General features: G+C 44.2%; 1 protein-coding gene across 3 annotated transcripts; it reads right to left on the reverse strand.

Moving 5' to 3' along the window:
* Positions 1-3559: 3559 nt before the first annotated feature.
* LOC132208376 (uncharacterized) lies at positions 3560-9755 on the reverse strand. Of its 3 annotated transcripts, XR_009444449.1 has the most exons (3): positions 9672-9755; positions 9467-9561; positions 3560-4472 (listed from the first exon to the last, which is right to left on the reverse strand). XR_009444449.1 is itself a non-coding variant. In XM_059643981.1 (2 exons), exons 1-2 carry the CDS (start codon positions 7379-7381, stop codon positions 4266-4268), a joined length of 636 nt encoding a protein of 211 aa, XP_059499964.1. In that variant the 5' UTR covers positions 7382-9429; the 3' UTR covers positions 3560-4265. The 3 variants fall into 3 exon arrangements, 1 of the variants encoding a protein (XP_059499964.1); XR_009444448.1 differs by lacking the exon at positions 9672-9755 and having other exon boundaries at positions 9467-9659; XM_059643981.1 differs by lacking the exons at positions 9467-9561; positions 9672-9755 and adding an exon at positions 6953-9429.
* Positions 9756-16037: the final 6282 nt, after the last annotated feature.

Here is a 16037-nt window from a genome sequence, read left to right on the forward strand (position 1 = left end):
GGAAGGTGATGGCCTAGTGGTATTATCGCTGGACTGTTAACCCAGTGACCCTGAGAATGTTCTGGGGCCTGGGTTTGATTCCCACCGTGGCCCATGGTGGAATTTGAATTCAATAAATATCTGAAATTAAGAAGCGAATGATGACAGTGAATCCATAGCCAATTGTCAGGAAAACCCATCTGGTTGACTACTGTCCTTTTAGGAAGGAAACTGCCATCCTTCCTGGTCTGGCCTACATATGACTCCAAACCCACAGCAATGTGGTTGACTCTAAACTGTTTAGGAATGGACAATAAATGCTGCCGAGTCAGCGACACCCTCATCCTGTGGAAATACATTTCTAAGTGTCTTTTAAACAGTGTAACTGTGCTGACATCCACTACTTCCTCAGAAAGTTCATTCCATGTTAGAAAACGTATTTTTTAAAAATTTTCTCCTCTCACCTTAAAAATATGCCCGCTTGTCTTGAAACCCCCATCCTTGGAAAATGGCACCTACCATTAATCCTGATTTTATAAACCCAATAAGGTCACCCCTCAACATCCAATGCGCCAGAGAAAGCAGTCCCAGCGTATCCAGTCTTCCTCTGTAACTGACATTCCATGCTAGCAACATCCTGGTAAATCTCTTCTGAACCCTCCCTAGTTTAATAACACTCTTTCTTCCTGTTCTTTAGTATCATTCTTTGTTCACTCAAATTTGTACAATCTTCTGACCTACCACTGACCTTTGTAAATGGGTGCAGTGTTTCTTTAAATTTGGAAGTATTCTTAACTTCATTATTTAGTCACTTTCTGACTGGGATACATTGTTGCTAAGATTTGGTAAATGTCTTCTTGAAGGTCTGCCAGTATACCGCTACAGTCAAACCCAGTTTCTCCATACTGTCACACTTTCCTGTATTTAGATTTCAAATGCTGTTCTTAGAAATGTAAGAAAATCCCCAAACCTGCCTTATGTATTTTCATGCCCCTAACCATGGACCAAATAAGATGAGAATACCTATGAGCTGTGACTATCACCTGGAACAAACTGTCCAGGTAACTTTCTCCCTGATATTTTGCAGCATTTGTAATATAACATCTAATTCAATGATTATGGGCTGAGGTTCCTCTAGCCGCAGATGCTTATTGAAGATATATCAGTCTGGGATCACACCAGTCTCCAGGAGTTCCCACATCCTGAAGTCACAACACATCACCTTCCCTACTACCTGATTGGGCTTTAAAAACTAATTATTTTATTTAAAATAAGTAAAATTTACTGCATCTACTTATGTTCTTCTTATTTATTATGGGTGTAATTAAACCAGGGGAGGAAATCCACCAAATAATTATAGAATGGGATTAACTTGGTCACACAGCACCACAAACAAACAAGGAGACAGACAGTTCTGACATTTCAAGAGTGCAAAAGGACTTGTTCAATTTTTCTTCCTTCACATGTACAAATTTTGAAACTTTAAAGCGTTCCTTCCATATTCAACACATTTAAACTGAAGAAAGGTTATTTTAAATAGGTTGAAAATTAACAGTAATTCAGTTAATTCTTCTGCATTCTTCATAGTTCTCATGACCCCACTAAAAACATTATCTCATTGATTTCAGTCTGTTCCTGCACACAATGTGTGGTGAATTCAAAGCAGACAAGGGAGAGGGAAGGAAGAGACTGGAGTGGAAAAATGAAATTGTATAAATGCTCGAATATTTAGATTTCAGCCGACGAGGGCCAAGATTAACAGATTCACTACAAGAACAGGTTTAAAAAAGATCCAGCAGAGCACCAAGGTCCCACGAGCAAACACTGCTGCTGCTGCATGCAGACCTGAGAGTTCAACACAGCAAGGGAAATGAGCAGCAACACTCTCAGGGAACAAAGAGGGCGTTGGGTGAACAGGACCAGAATTCCCTCTCATTTTCATTCCGGTTGTGCAGGCCTCCAGGAATGGTGCACGCTCATGACTTCCAAAACTGGAAGTCAATGCCTCAGTCAGACCACTTAAGCTTGGAGTGACTGCACTCACACAGTTTAGTGGGAATGTCAACAGGAATTGCAGAACACAGATTTTGGGAGATCTCACATTTCCACACGGGTCTGGGGTGAACGTGAGAAGGTGATCAGGAATGCATTGCAATTATCAAGTTTAACATGGGTACAGACAAGGATTTCAGGGTCAGATGAGCTGGGCTGAGGTGGAGATGGCTGGCTTTATGGAAATTAGAATATCTGGTGTGAGTGAAAGGATGGTTTTGTGATTGAAAATTCATCTTCATGTCAAATCTGTGACTGAGACTATGAGCAGTGTAGTTCAGCCTTACTCTCAGGAAAGAGTTACAGGTTCAGATTTTGAGAATGGAATGTGTAGCAGTAACTGAAGAAAATGGATTGTTCTTTCAAACGTTTCCCTGGAGGACATTTCAGCTTTTCCAGTATTAGGTGTGGGATCATTGAATAACAATAGAGGAATAGACAGGGCTGGTGATGAGTTAGAACGGGTAGTTGTCAGTGACCATGTGAAAACTAACAAAATGCTTCTGGATGATGTTTAAAAGTGGCAGCGTGTAGGCGAGAAATAGGAGGGACCGAGAACAGCTCTTTGGTGAACACCAAGTTCAAGTCTTTGCAAATACCATGAAATCTAGGCTTTTCAAAAAAAATTGGGAAGATGAAATTTTAAGGGACAGTGAACTTTAACATTATTAGCAAATATGTTTCGTGAGAATAGGTCAGTGGAACGAACATGGGCCTCATGGGCAAGACAAGCTCTGACAGGAGAGAAACTGGAGAAAGCTGGGGATCCGGGGTCAGGCTAGAAGCACTTGACAAGCAGTTTGACCCAATGAGTTCGAGGAAGGGAGGGGAGCAGCAGAGGCAGCCAATCAGATTGTCTCAATTGTACTGGGGTCTCAGCTCCTTGAACGTCTCACCCGTGTCATGAGAAGAAAGAGGGAGAGCCTTCAAAAGGGACTCACTTGTGTTCGAGCTATGAAAAAGACTCAACACACTGGGTTTAACACTAAGCTAATTCATGTGAGTTTTTATTCTGAATATTTGCATTTAAAACTTCTGGAATTTATTAACACCAGTAGAAAAAAGACAAAATGAGAAAATGAATGTGTCTCGCATCTGATTAACAGGAAATCCAACTCCTGTAGTCACTAATGAACTCACTGGCGTCTCAGAAGGTGAAAGGTCTGAGTGAATCTTCTCATGCTCAGACCAAGTGAACAGCTTCCCTATTGTGTGAACACACTGATGCGCAGTGAGACAGACGATTGCCTGAGGCCAGCCCTGCAACAAGAGCACCTGAATGGTCTTTCCTCTGTGAGTAAATACATTGGTGGAAAATCAGACCCATTTTCCAGAGCAATTTTCCCAGTCTGGGCAGAGGCAACTGATCAGATGGTCTTCATCTCAGTGACAATGGAGCTTTCATACTTCTTGTTAAAGGTGAGGGTGGAGGGGAGTGGGACAGCAATTGAAAGGGAATCCCCTGTGTTAGAGACAATAAGAAGATGAAACATTGTATTTTACACAAAACTGGTTTATTCGATACGTATCTACATTAACATATACCTGAACAGGTGGTTATTAATATCAGCAGAAACAGATCACAATGAACCTGGTTAATTCCTGAACGCGGTTAATAGTAAAGCCCAATCACTGCAGTTTCTTGTGAACTCTCTGGTCACTCAGCAGATATGACACCTGTGTGATTCCCTTCCCACAGCTGGGGCAGGTGAATGGTCACTGCACAGTGTGAATGTGCTGGTGCCTCAGCAGATGGGGTGACTGACTGACTTCCCTCCCACGGTCAGAGCAGGTAAAGGGCTTCTCCCTAATGTGAACATAATGGTATACAGTGAGCCGAGATGATCACTGAAATGCTGTCCCACAGTCAGAACACCCAAACAGTCTCTTTCAGTGTGAGCACATTGATGGAGCATTAGTTCCCCAGACCTTTCATAGCACTTCCTGCAGACTGGGCATTTAAAAGGTCACTCATCAGTGTGAACTTGCCGGTGTGTCACCAGGTTTGAAGAATTGATAAATCTCTTTCCACACTCTGTGGGGGTGAACAGCCTCTTGCCACACTCTGGTGTGTCAGCAGGGTGGATGATTTGAGTGAGTCTCTCTCCACACTCAGAACAGGTGAATGGCTTCTTCCTGGTGTAACTACGCTGATGATTTTTCAGTACTGATGGATGAAAGAAGTCTTTACCACAATCCCCTCATCTCCATGGCTTCTAATCATTATGAGTGTGTTACATTCTGATAAGCCAGATGATTGATTGAAGCCTTACCCAAAAAAGAACCAGTTTCTCCCCACTGGGAACAGTGCTTTCTCCTTCCATGTCCAATATTCTGTTGTATTCAGGTTGTGATACGTTTGGTAACTCTCTCAGATCCTGAGTGACGTTTGGTTTCAGTTTGTAAACTGCAAAATCTCCTCTTCTGAAAACCATGTTCAGCTGATTTGGATGAAACAAGGAGAGTGAGACAGAAACCATAAAATCAAAATGGTAGGTTATAAAATGTGAACTGGATGAATCTTGTAATTTGCAGAGTAGAAGTTGATAGCAGAACACTAAAAACAATTTCTGACTATTAACAATTCTGTGAGAAAATCAAGTTGGTCAGTCAAAAGCACACGGTCAGGGGATAGGCAGTGGTGAAAGTCTAATTAAGGCACAATTAGCAGATGTAACAGTAAAACACAAAACAGAGCTAAAATGCAGGGACAGAAGTTAGACAATTGCAGACAGAAGATCTAGGACAGTAGAAATGAAATACAGCAATGGTGAACATGAATTCAGAGCCAGATTAAAGGAGTCACATCAGCCCTGGACCATGCAAACTCTCACAGATAACAGAACACAGCAGTACCAACTCAAAATTTGCTGAATAGTCCATTATGCTCAGCTCTGAAACAATTTCACTGCTTCCTATATTACAGTCTCCTGCTGGAACTTGCAACTGGAAATATGTCAGAGCACTGTAAACAGAGGATCCAATTCAACACATTACCCTGTTATCCATGCGTTTTTACTTTTGACCAGTTTGCTGTGTGGGATCTTGTCAAATATCCTCACAAAATCTATGAAAACAATATCCACTTCACTACCCACACTGAGACTCCTTACCAATTTCTCAAAGAATTCAGTCAAATTGCTCAAGTATGACCTTCCCTCATCAAAGCAATGCTGACTATCCCGGACAAGTTCATGCATTTCTAACTGACAGTTTCTCTGATCTCTCAGGATTGATTCTTACAGTTTGCCCACCACCAAAGTAAGAGTGACTGGCCTATAGTTGTATGGCATTTCCTTTGTACTTGTTTTAAACAACAACACCACATTTGCATTCCTCCAGCCCCTTGGCACCTCACCTGAGTCAAGTGAAGATTGAAAATTAATCCTCACAACATCTGCTATTTCCTTCAACACGCCAGGGAACTATCTATCTGGGCCTGGTGACTCATCCACTTTCAATGATTCCAGCTCCTCTAACACTACCTCTCTCTATTTTGTCTTGTATTTCACACTACACCTTTTGGATTACTTTATCCACATCATTCCTTTCTTAGTGTGTGTAGCAGGGGGAGGTGGTGGGGTGGGGAGCAGAGCCCTGCAGTGGGTATGCCTAAACCAAACAGTGCCTCAGACTCTGTCTTGTTTTGCCAGAGGGAAATGAAGCAAAAGTGAGGGAACATCACCCACTTCCCGCTTTGGGAAATGCTTTAAAGTGTTGTCAACAAGTGATATCATCTCCAAATCTGACTTGAAACCAAGACAGCAACTGGAGCTTCTTCTTGATTCATGGTCAGTGATAACTTTTGTCCCTCACTCAGCAACACAAGAAATTGCTGTTTGCCTGCAGCAAGAATAATGTTTCTTTGTTTTGGAGACCAAACTTGCTCATAGATTTCATTGTGGCCTCACAAAACCCAACACAGCTGCTGTAAGACCACCTTGCTGCCATACTCAAACCCTTTTGAAATGAAGGAGAAAGTTCCATTTGCCTTCCTAACTGCTTGCTGCACCTACAAGCTTGTATTGAATGACTGGTGTACAAGCACACCCAGGTCCCTTTGTACATGAACATTTCCAAATTGACCACCACTCGAATTATACTCTGCCATTCTGAATTTGGTACCAAAGTGGATAACTTCACATTGATACTGCATCTGCTATGCATTTGCTACTCACTCAAATCATCTAAATTACTCTGAAGTCTCTTTATGTCCTGCTCACTCACAATCCCCCTTCTTTTGTGTCAACAAACCTAGAAATAGTACATTGGATTCGCACATACAAATCATTGATGTACACTTTGAACACATGAGGTCCAAGGGCACTGATCTTTGTGGTGTCCCAATTGTCAAAGCCTTAGACACTGAAAAAAGATCATTTATTTCTACTGTTTCCTGTCTGCTAACCAATTCACAATCGACACCAGTAAATTCCCAACAATCTTATGAACTTTAATTTTGCACACTAACTTCTTAAGTGGGACTTTATCACCAGCTTTGAGAAAATCCAAATGACCCCATCCACCGGGTTCTATCAGTTACATTTTCAAAAAACACTTTTGCAGATTTGTCTAACATGATTTACCCATCCGAAATTGACAGGCTTCAGGTCCAGTAGAAACGCTGACTTGCCTGGTCCCCAGCATAATAGGCAGTCAAAGATTATAGACATGGTCCATGGCAGCTCTTTCTCCACAGCACCCGAGATGGGCAATAAATGCTGATCCAGGCAGCACTGGCCACATCTCACCAACAAACATTTCATAACAAACAATCTAAGGCCCGCTGTTCAGCCCCATCCTTATTTTCAAATTCCTCCATGGTCTTCCTTCTTTGCCTCCACATGGTCCATACCTTTCCCCACAGACAGAACAGGCAAACCATAAACAGACAGAACAGTCAGAGGCTGATCATGGTCACCTTCTGATTCAGCAATTGCCGCCGGAGGGAGGGGGAGGGGCAGATCCCGAGCAGCTTCTCGCTCTGATTCGAGCCGCCCGCTGGTTGCCCCGGAAACCTTGGCAGCAGGAGGGGAACAGGTGGGGGCGGGGCTCCCGTGTCCACGTGCCTGAAACCTGAGACATCACCACGGAGCACAGCAATTCCTATTGGCTGCTTCAGTCCTGGGCTCACAATGCAGATGTTGTCTTTCCAGTGAAACCTCCTCCTCTGTGCAACATCTGGGAGCAAAGCAATGTCTCCTTCCTTTCCATTTCTTTCGTCTTCCTGAGTGGTAGGGTGGGGAAACTGTTCACTTGCAGCAAAGGAAGGGACAGGGAGTGAATCCAGGGAGGGTGCCGACACTGCAAATGTTGGTTCTGGTACGTCTCTTAAATTTACTGTCATCATTTGCTCTCTTAGCTTTACACATTTGTTTTCCTGCTAAAATGGTGGCCTCTTTCCTCATGTTCATGTTTGCATGATTTCTATTAGAGATGATCAAGATTTAGGGGACAGCAAATTGATGAGCAATAAAAGCCAAAATGTGATTTTCGTTCCTCATAATTTGCAGCACCATACATTAGAGCCTCTCATTTGAGGTCTAACTGTGGAGTGAGCAACATGTAGCAAAATTGTCTTACAGCCAAAATCCCCATTTACAATCCAGGACTGTGTCATGGTGTATGTTGATGGGAAAAGGAAATAGCCTTCCTCCCCTGGCTAGTCAACTAATCACAAACTGTTTGATTAACAAATGAATTCAAGGACAGGATAACTTGTCCATGTATTGCTATTCACGAATCTAGATCAAATTCCATTTACCACTGATCAGCCTGTCTGTAAACTAAGGCTATCCATCTCATTATTTACCATCTATTACTTTTGCATCATCTGAACTAACTGATCAACCTTCATACATTCAAATCTAAGGCATTTACCTAAAACAAAAATAAGGGCCCAACATTGGCCACTCTGCCACACCAATGTGCACAGATTTGCGGTTAGAAACAAGAAAAAACCCACCTCTCTGCTTCCTGAACCTCAGCCAATTGTGGATCCAATTTGCTAAATTTCAATGGATTCTATGCGCACTTAGCTTTGCTTTCAGTCTCCCAAAAGCCTTGCTGATGTCCAAAGAGATTAAATAAAAGTATTGGGAACAAAAACAAAGTTGCTGGAAAAGCTCAGCACTTCTTGCAGCAACTGCGAAGGAGAAAACAGAGTTAACGTTTTGGGTCCGGTGGCCCTTCAGAAGGGTCCCTTTGTGGTTAGTGGGGAATTAAGAACCTTGCAAGCACCCTGCTATTTCATCCTAACATCACAGGAGACATTTCACTTGACCTTGGATACTGACCTGCATTTAAACCTTCCAGACTACTCAGTACTTCCTCTCTCTCTCTGTGATAGTTTCTTCACATTCTATCACAGACCTTCTCCCTGATTCATCTATTTCACTAGTGAGCACTGACACAAAGTATTCATTTCGACCCAGGCCAACACTCTCTAGTTCTACGCACAGATACCTCTGTGGTCCTTAATGGACCTTACACATTCCCCCTTATCCTTTAACCATATGTCTACCTGTAAAACAACAGAGCATTTTGCTTCATTTCACTTGGCAGTATCAATTCATATTTCCCTTAGAGCTCTCCTTATCTCTCCATTTATGTTCCCTCTTGCACATGTACCTGAAAGTATCTACTTCCTGTGCACTATGGCCAAATCATATCTTATTAAAATCAACCAAGTTAGAACTTTGATTACAGGTCCATCCTTGTCCTTTTCCATAACAATCCCAAATCTTTTCAAAAGAGTTCTGATAACTGCCTGCAAAATTCTCCCCGCTGATACTTCAAGCACTTGTCCGCGTTGGTTGTCTGAAGTTAGGTCCCCTCTTTCCTCATTGGGGTTTCTACATCCTGGCTTCAAAAACTCGATCCGAAACTTGAGCTCTGATTTCTCTCCAAGATGCTGCCAGATCTGCAGAATGTTGTCAACAATTTCTTTTTTGTTTCTGATTTACAGCATCCCAGTTCTTTCCGTGTTTATTTTATACATCTCAATAGTTCCGGAAATGTTATGACCATTTCTAGCTCGACCAGGCTGCCAGGCAGTGAGTTTCAGTTTCCCCCCATTATCTGAGTGAAAAAAATCCGCTCAACTCATCAAAACTTCCCGCCGCTTACCATCAATCCATGTCGCCCGATACTGATTCCACCACTAAGCAGAAAGATTTGTTCTTGTTTTCTCTATTTCCCTCATAAATTTATACATGTCAGTCATGTCCCCCCCTTAGTCTACAACAAAACGGAAGTTGCTGGAAAAGTTCAGCAGGTCAGGCAGCATCTGGGAAGAAGATATAGCGTTTCGGGTCCGATGACCCTTCCTCGGTCTGTTCTGCTGGAAAGAAACTAACCCCAGTCTGTGAGGGCTGTATGGTCCCTGCTGACAACATTAGAATCTGTCCTGCTGGGCAGAATGATCTGTCATTACCTCAAAAACTAAACCGTCTTCTGTGAACCGAAACCAGCGCCGAGATTGACCACAGCCCCGCATCCGCCAGAGCTCCCTGAGTCAGCAGCGTGTAACTGGGGATTGGGAGAAAGGGGATGAGAGAGGGTTGGCGATATGATCTAACACACAGTGACCTACAGTTCACCTACATTACCGGGAAACCGACAGAGTTCTAAACACTCACCAACTCGACTGCAGGGAAACATTCACCAAGAAAAGGCGGAGCAGAGGCTGTTTCTGGACTGAAAAACACCCCCTACCTGTCAATCACAAATTTAGTCCCGCCCACTTCACAGAACTTGCAGTTTCCGGAAACTGAACTCAGACCTGCCCAAAAGCGGGGCGGTCCAAGGCGAGTACCACAGGGAGCCTCGCTGTGCTGTCCCCATTCTCTGACCCAGTTACGTGTCTTTATCCCGCGATTCCCAATCCAGTGACTCCCACTTTTCGCTGTTGACCCTGTATCCCGGTATAACCAACAAATTCCCTCCCCATTCCCCTGGTTATCTTGTAGTGTGTGTGTGTCAGACTGTGTCCCGCCTTGCTAAGTGTCTCTTGCATTTCACTGTTAGTCTTTCAGCTTCGAACCATCAGCAGTGTTTTTTCGTTCTATAATCCTATCACACCGATTAAACATTATTAACAATTCAATTCATTGCTCCATATGTGTTTTATAACTTCCTTGAAATTGTGTTCAATTTTCGAGGGATTTTTCAGTTGGGGGAGGATTTAAATGTAATTGCAATGTAACCTGTTCCTCCGATTCGATCACGGCTGCTGGCACTGATGAAATCCTCACAAAACATCAATGGAAGGACTGCATCCACTGTACATCTGCCAATGTGGTATACTGCATCCACTGTACCCGGTGTGGCTACCTCTACATTGGGGAAACCAAGCGGAGGCTTGGGGACCGCTTTGCAGAATAGCTCCGCTCAGTTCGCAACAAACAACTGCACCTCCCAGTCGCAAACCATTTCCACTCCCCCTCCCATTCTTTAGATGACATGTCCATCATGGGCCTCCTGCAGTGCCACAATGATGCCACCCGAAGATTGCAGGAACAGCAACTCATATTCCGCCTGGGAACCCTGCAGCCTAATGGTATCAATGTGGACTTCACCAGTTTCAAAATCTCCCCTTCCCCCACCGCATCCCTAAACCAGCCCAGTTCATCCCCTCCCCCCACTGCACCACACAACCAGCCCAGCTCTTCCCCTCCACCCACTGCATCCCAAAACCAGTCCAACCTGTCTCTGCCTCCCTAACCTGTTCTTCCTCTCACCCATCCCTTCCTCCCACCCCAAGCCGCACCCCTTTCTACCTACTTACCTCATCCCACCTCCTTGACCTGTCCGTCTTCCCTGGACTGACCTATCCCCTCCCCACCTCCCCACCTATACTCTCCTCTCCACCTATCTTCTTTTCTTTCCATCTTTGGTCCGCCTCCCCCTCTCTCCCTATTTATTCCAGAACCCTCACCCCATCCCCCTCTCTGATGAAGGGTCTAGGCGCGAAACATCAGCTTTTGTGCTCCTGATATGCTGCTTGGCCTGCTGTGTTCATCCAGCCTCACATTTTATTATCAATGGAAGGAAGGTGCGTGGAAGGTGGAAGACAGAAGGAGAACAGATATCATGTGGTCAGTTCAGTTATAGATTTCAATGTTCCTCCAGGCTGTAAAGTGACGAAGTGGCGTAAAAGAAAACAAAAAGAAAACAGAAAGAGATATGCAACCAGACAGCAGATGAGATTAAAAAAAAACTTATTCAAAATTTTAGGGGGTTGATACCCTGCTGATGGAGATAGATCGTTTTCTGCCTTGTATGTCTGGGCATTATTATCGACATCTGATTAAAATATGAACTGGAGCAGAACAACAATTGTAATACACAGAAATAAAGTCAATTTGACAAGCGAGTCGCTAACCCTCCAACTCTGGCAACATCCTTGTCAATCCTCAGCCCTTTCACAACATCCTTCCTATAGCAGTGAGACCAGAACTGCACACCATTCAGTCATGACGGAATGGCACAATTCTGTTCGGATGCATTATGGTCTTGTGATCTGAACACTCAGCAAAACCAGCACAGTTTGAACTGACATATCAAACATGGGGAAAGGCATAGCAGCAAAGTAGTAGACTAATGGTCACTGTTTCAGGTCAATCTCTTCAGAATGAACATTTCCCATTCTGTCGAACATCCTCCCCACTCATCCACAATCACAGCCTGCCTGGACTGGCAATAAGCATTATCTTCTTTTGTGATTACACTTGTCAGGCAGGAGCAGGCTTGGCAGCAGAGCTGGGCTGTGAAGCAACAATCAACTTTATTGAAACAGAGTCAGTAGAAGGTGATCTGCTGTCAGGCAAACTGCAGTGATAAATGCAGACAACAACTTACACTCAAACAGTTGTACTGTTCCTGTCAGTGGCTAAACAACAGTGTTAAAAGGACTTCTGGTAGTTTTTGCAGCCTTGATCTTCAAAGTGTCTGTCTTGGGCCTTCATCTTCTGATTCTGGTTGGTCTCCACTGCACAGACACAGATCTATTTTATCCTGGTTCTTATCTGATTAACTCCCCACTGTGCCCAGTCACAGTTCATATAAGCAACACTGACCTTCGTCAACCTCGTGATCTTCTGCATATTTATGCCTGTGCTGTTTTCCTCTTAACTCAGGGCTGCTACATCTATAATCCTTTATTTCACCAGCACTTCTGTACTCACTGACAAAAGAACTGCAAGAGCTTTCTTTAACTGTTACCTACACAAAACAGTTTCAAATCTGACTTAAAGTCCCAGCATGTCTAACTTGGCATCTTTTTGAACTTTTACTTTTTATGTTTTGTTTATCTACTGTCCTGCATGTCCATGAAGACCTCACCAACCTTTACAGATGCACCATACAAAGCATCCTATCGGGTGCATAATGGCCTGGTGCAACAACTGCTCAGCCCAAGGGCATAAGAAACTGCAGAAAGTTGTGTGCACAGCACGAATCATCACAGAAGCCAAACTCTTATCCAGAGAATAACAGGTGTAGAGCTGGATGAACACAGCAGCCAAGCAGCATCATAGGAGCAGGAAAGCTGACATTTCGGGCCGAGACCCTTCTTCAGAAATGGGGGAGGGAAAGGGAGTTCTGAAATAAATAGGGAGAGAGGGGGAGGCGGATTGAAGATGGATAGAGGAGATGATAGGTGGATAGGAGACAGGTCAAAGAGGCGGGGATGGAGCCTGTAAAAGGTGAGTATAGGTGGGGAGATAGGGAGGAGATAAGTCAGTCCAGGGAGGATGGACAGGGCAAGGGGGCAGGATGAGGTTAGTAGGTAGGAGATGGGGGTGGGGCTTGAGGTGGGAGGCGGGGATAGGCGGGAGGAAGGACAGGTTAGGGAGGCAGGGACGAGCTGGGCTGGTTTTGGGATGCAGTGGTGGGTGGGGAGATTTTGAAGCTGGTGAAGTCCACATTGATACCATTGGGCTGCAGGGTTCCCGAGCAGAATATGAGTTGGTGTTCCTGCAACCTTCGGGTGGCATCGTTGTGGCACTGCGGGAGGCCCAGGATGGACATGTCGTCTGAGGAATGGGAGGGGAGTTAAAATGGTTTGCAACTGGAAGGTGCAGTTGTTCAGTGCGAACCAAGCGTAAGTGTTCTGCAAAGCAGTCCCTAAGCCTCTGCTTGGTTTCCCCAATGTAGAGGAGGCCACAATGGCAACAGCCTCCTATCCATGGACTTCATTTACACTTCTCTTTGCTGCAGAAAGGCAGCCAACATCATCAATGACCCGTCCCATCTCGGTAATGCTCTCATCCAACTTCTTCCATTGGGCAGAAGATTGAACACACCCATCAAGGGGTTCAAGAACAGCTTCTTCTCTGCCATTATTCGACTGATGAATGGACTCTATAACTCCAAATAGTGTTGATCTTGCTTTGCACACCTCCTGTGCAGGCATAACCTTGCATGCCTTGCTCTGTCTATGCACACTTTGATCTGTAAATCATTGTTTGCTATGATCTGCCTGCACCACTCTCAAAAACACTTCACTGTACTTCGGTACACGAGACAACATAAATCAAAATCAAAACATTCTAATGGCAATCGATGATAGCTTTCAATAATCTTCAAAGTCAATGTTGAAACTCATCTTGTTGCTGACTTCATAAAATTGCAGGATGAAACCAGAGCAAGAGTGACCTGGCCCTCCAGATCTGAGCATGGATAAGGGTTAGAAGTGGTTCCAAAAAGGCATTTCAGGTGACTATTCAAAAAGGAAACTGAAAATTTTGTCAAGTGTCCCAAACCCCCGGCCTGTCCAAATTTGGACAGATGCACACTTAATCAATTCCAGTTTGTATTCCACATGCTGCCTATTGCTTTGACCTGGTGCTCCTGTAAGTTTCAGCAAAGGTGCAGACAGTCTTCTCAAATCTTTGCTCTCACCGCTCAGATGCTTTTGATCTTCACTCAGAGTTTCAGGTCACCACATGGTCCTGGAAAAGACTCCCACTTCTCCTTGTGCAGGGGCAGACACAGTTATTGTGGGGCAAAGTGCTGTGACGGGAGATAGAGGTGGTATGTTAGGTGCTCCCTTGGTTTTGCAGTGAAAATAGTGAGAAGAGGAGAGCGTTTTATGTGACATTCCTTGCTCCCTGTCTCCTCTTCTGTAGCAGCATCCCAACAATACCATGACTCTGAGGTAGAGGCGATTACTGACATTTTGCAAGCCCATCGATACAAATATTGATCAGCCTGATTAAGGCATCAGAAATCTTCTGTACCTTTGTGGTCATGACTTGTAATGGATTGAGTGCAGAGTAATGCCTTAAGCTCCATGCGACATCCGTACTCTCCAATGACAGTCTCTGAAACCTTTGCCATCATTAAGGCCATATGTGTTTTTTACACTCCTGCAATTCCCCTTTCCAGATATTTTTCTGACCCACCCCACTTACAACACTCCAGGGTTGGAGCTGCTGACAACCCAAACTACGGAATTTCCTCCCTAAACCTCTCTTATTCTTTATGATACATCGTAAAATTGATATCTTTAATCGATGTTTTGCTCATCTGTGAAGCACCTCGAACATAGAACGTAGAACAATGCAGCACAGAACAGACCTTTCGGCCCTCGATGTTGCGCCGACTTGTGAACTAATCTAAGCCCCTTACCCTATACTACCCCATCATTATTCATATGCTTATCCAAGGACTGTTTAAATGTCCCTAATCTGGCTGAGTTAACTACACTGGCAGGCAGGGTGTTCCATGCCCTTACCACTCTCTGAGTAAAGAACCTGCCTCTGACATCTGTCTTAAATCTAACACCCCTCAATTTGTAGCTATGTCCCCTTGTACAAGCTGAAGTCATCATCCTCGGAAAAAGGCTCTCACTGTTCACCCTATTTAATCCTCCGAACATCTTGTATGTCTCTATTAAATCCCCTCTTAGCCTCCTTCTCTCCAATGAGAGAACAGACCCAAGTCCTTCAGCCTTTCTTCATAGGGCCTATGCTCCAGACCAGGCAACATCCTGGTAAATCTCCTCTGCACCTTTTCCAATGATTCACATCCTTCCTGTAATGGGGCGACCAGAATTGCACGCAATATTCCAAACGAGGCCACACTAGCATTTTCTACAGTTGCAGCATGACATCATGGCTCCGGAACTCAGTCCCTCTACCAATAAAACCTAATACACCGTAAGCCTTCTTAACAGCACTATCAACCTGGGTGGCAACTTTCAGGGATCTTAGTACATGGGCACCAAGATCCCTCTGCACAGCCACACTACCAAGAATCTTTCCATTGACCCGGTATTCTGCCTTCCTATTATTCTTGCCAAAGTGAATCACCTCACATTTAATCCATATTAAACTCCATTTGCCACCTTCCAGCCCAATTCTGCAGTTTATCCAAGTCTCCCTGCAACCCGCAACATTCTTCCACACTGTCCACCACTCCACTGACTTTAGTGTCATCTGCAAATTTACTAACCCATCCACCTATGCCTGCGTCCAAGTCATTTATAAAAATGACAAACAGCAGTGGTCCCAAAACAAATCCTTGAGGCACACCACTAGTAACTGGACTCCAGGCTGAATATTTTCCATCAACCACCACTCATTGCCTTCTTACAGAACGCCAGTTTCTAATCCAAACTGCTAATTCTCCCTCAATCCCGTGTCTCTGTATTCTCTTCAATAGCCTACCATGTGGAACCTTATCAAAGGCTTTACTGAAGTCCATGTACACCACGTCAACTGCCCTTCCCTCATCCACATGCTTGGTCACCTTCTCAAAAAACTCAATGAGTTTTGGGAGTCACAACCTGCCCTTGACGAATCCATGCTGACTATCTCCAATCAAATTGTTGCTTGCTAGATGATAATAAATCCTATCTCTTATAATCCTTCCCAAAATGTTTCCTACAACAGATGTAAGGCTCACACGTCTATAATTACCTTGGTCAGCCCCACTGCCCTTCTTGAACAAGGGCACATTTGCAATCCTCCAGACCTCTGGTACTGAACCTGTAGATAATG

Source organism: Stegostoma tigrinum, unplaced genomic scaffold (assembly GCF_030684315.1).
Source record: "Stegostoma tigrinum isolate sSteTig4 unplaced genomic scaffold, sSteTig4.hap1 scaffold_369, whole genome shotgun sequence".
In the NCBI taxonomy this organism is placed as follows: Eukaryota; Metazoa; Chordata; class Chondrichthyes; order Orectolobiformes; family Stegostomatidae; genus Stegostoma; species Stegostoma tigrinum.

What these genes read in the sequence shown, in the direction of transcription:
- LOC132208376 (XM_059643981.1), bottom strand. Translation starts at nt 7,381, where the DNA reads ATGATGACAGTAAATTTAAGAGACGTACCAGAACCAACATTTGCAGTG. An exon ending in GGCAATTGCTGAATCAGAAG is followed by an intron (nt 4,473 to 6,952) that starts GTGACCATGATC and finishes CATCCAAATCAG; the next exon opens with CTGAACATGGTTTTCAGAAG.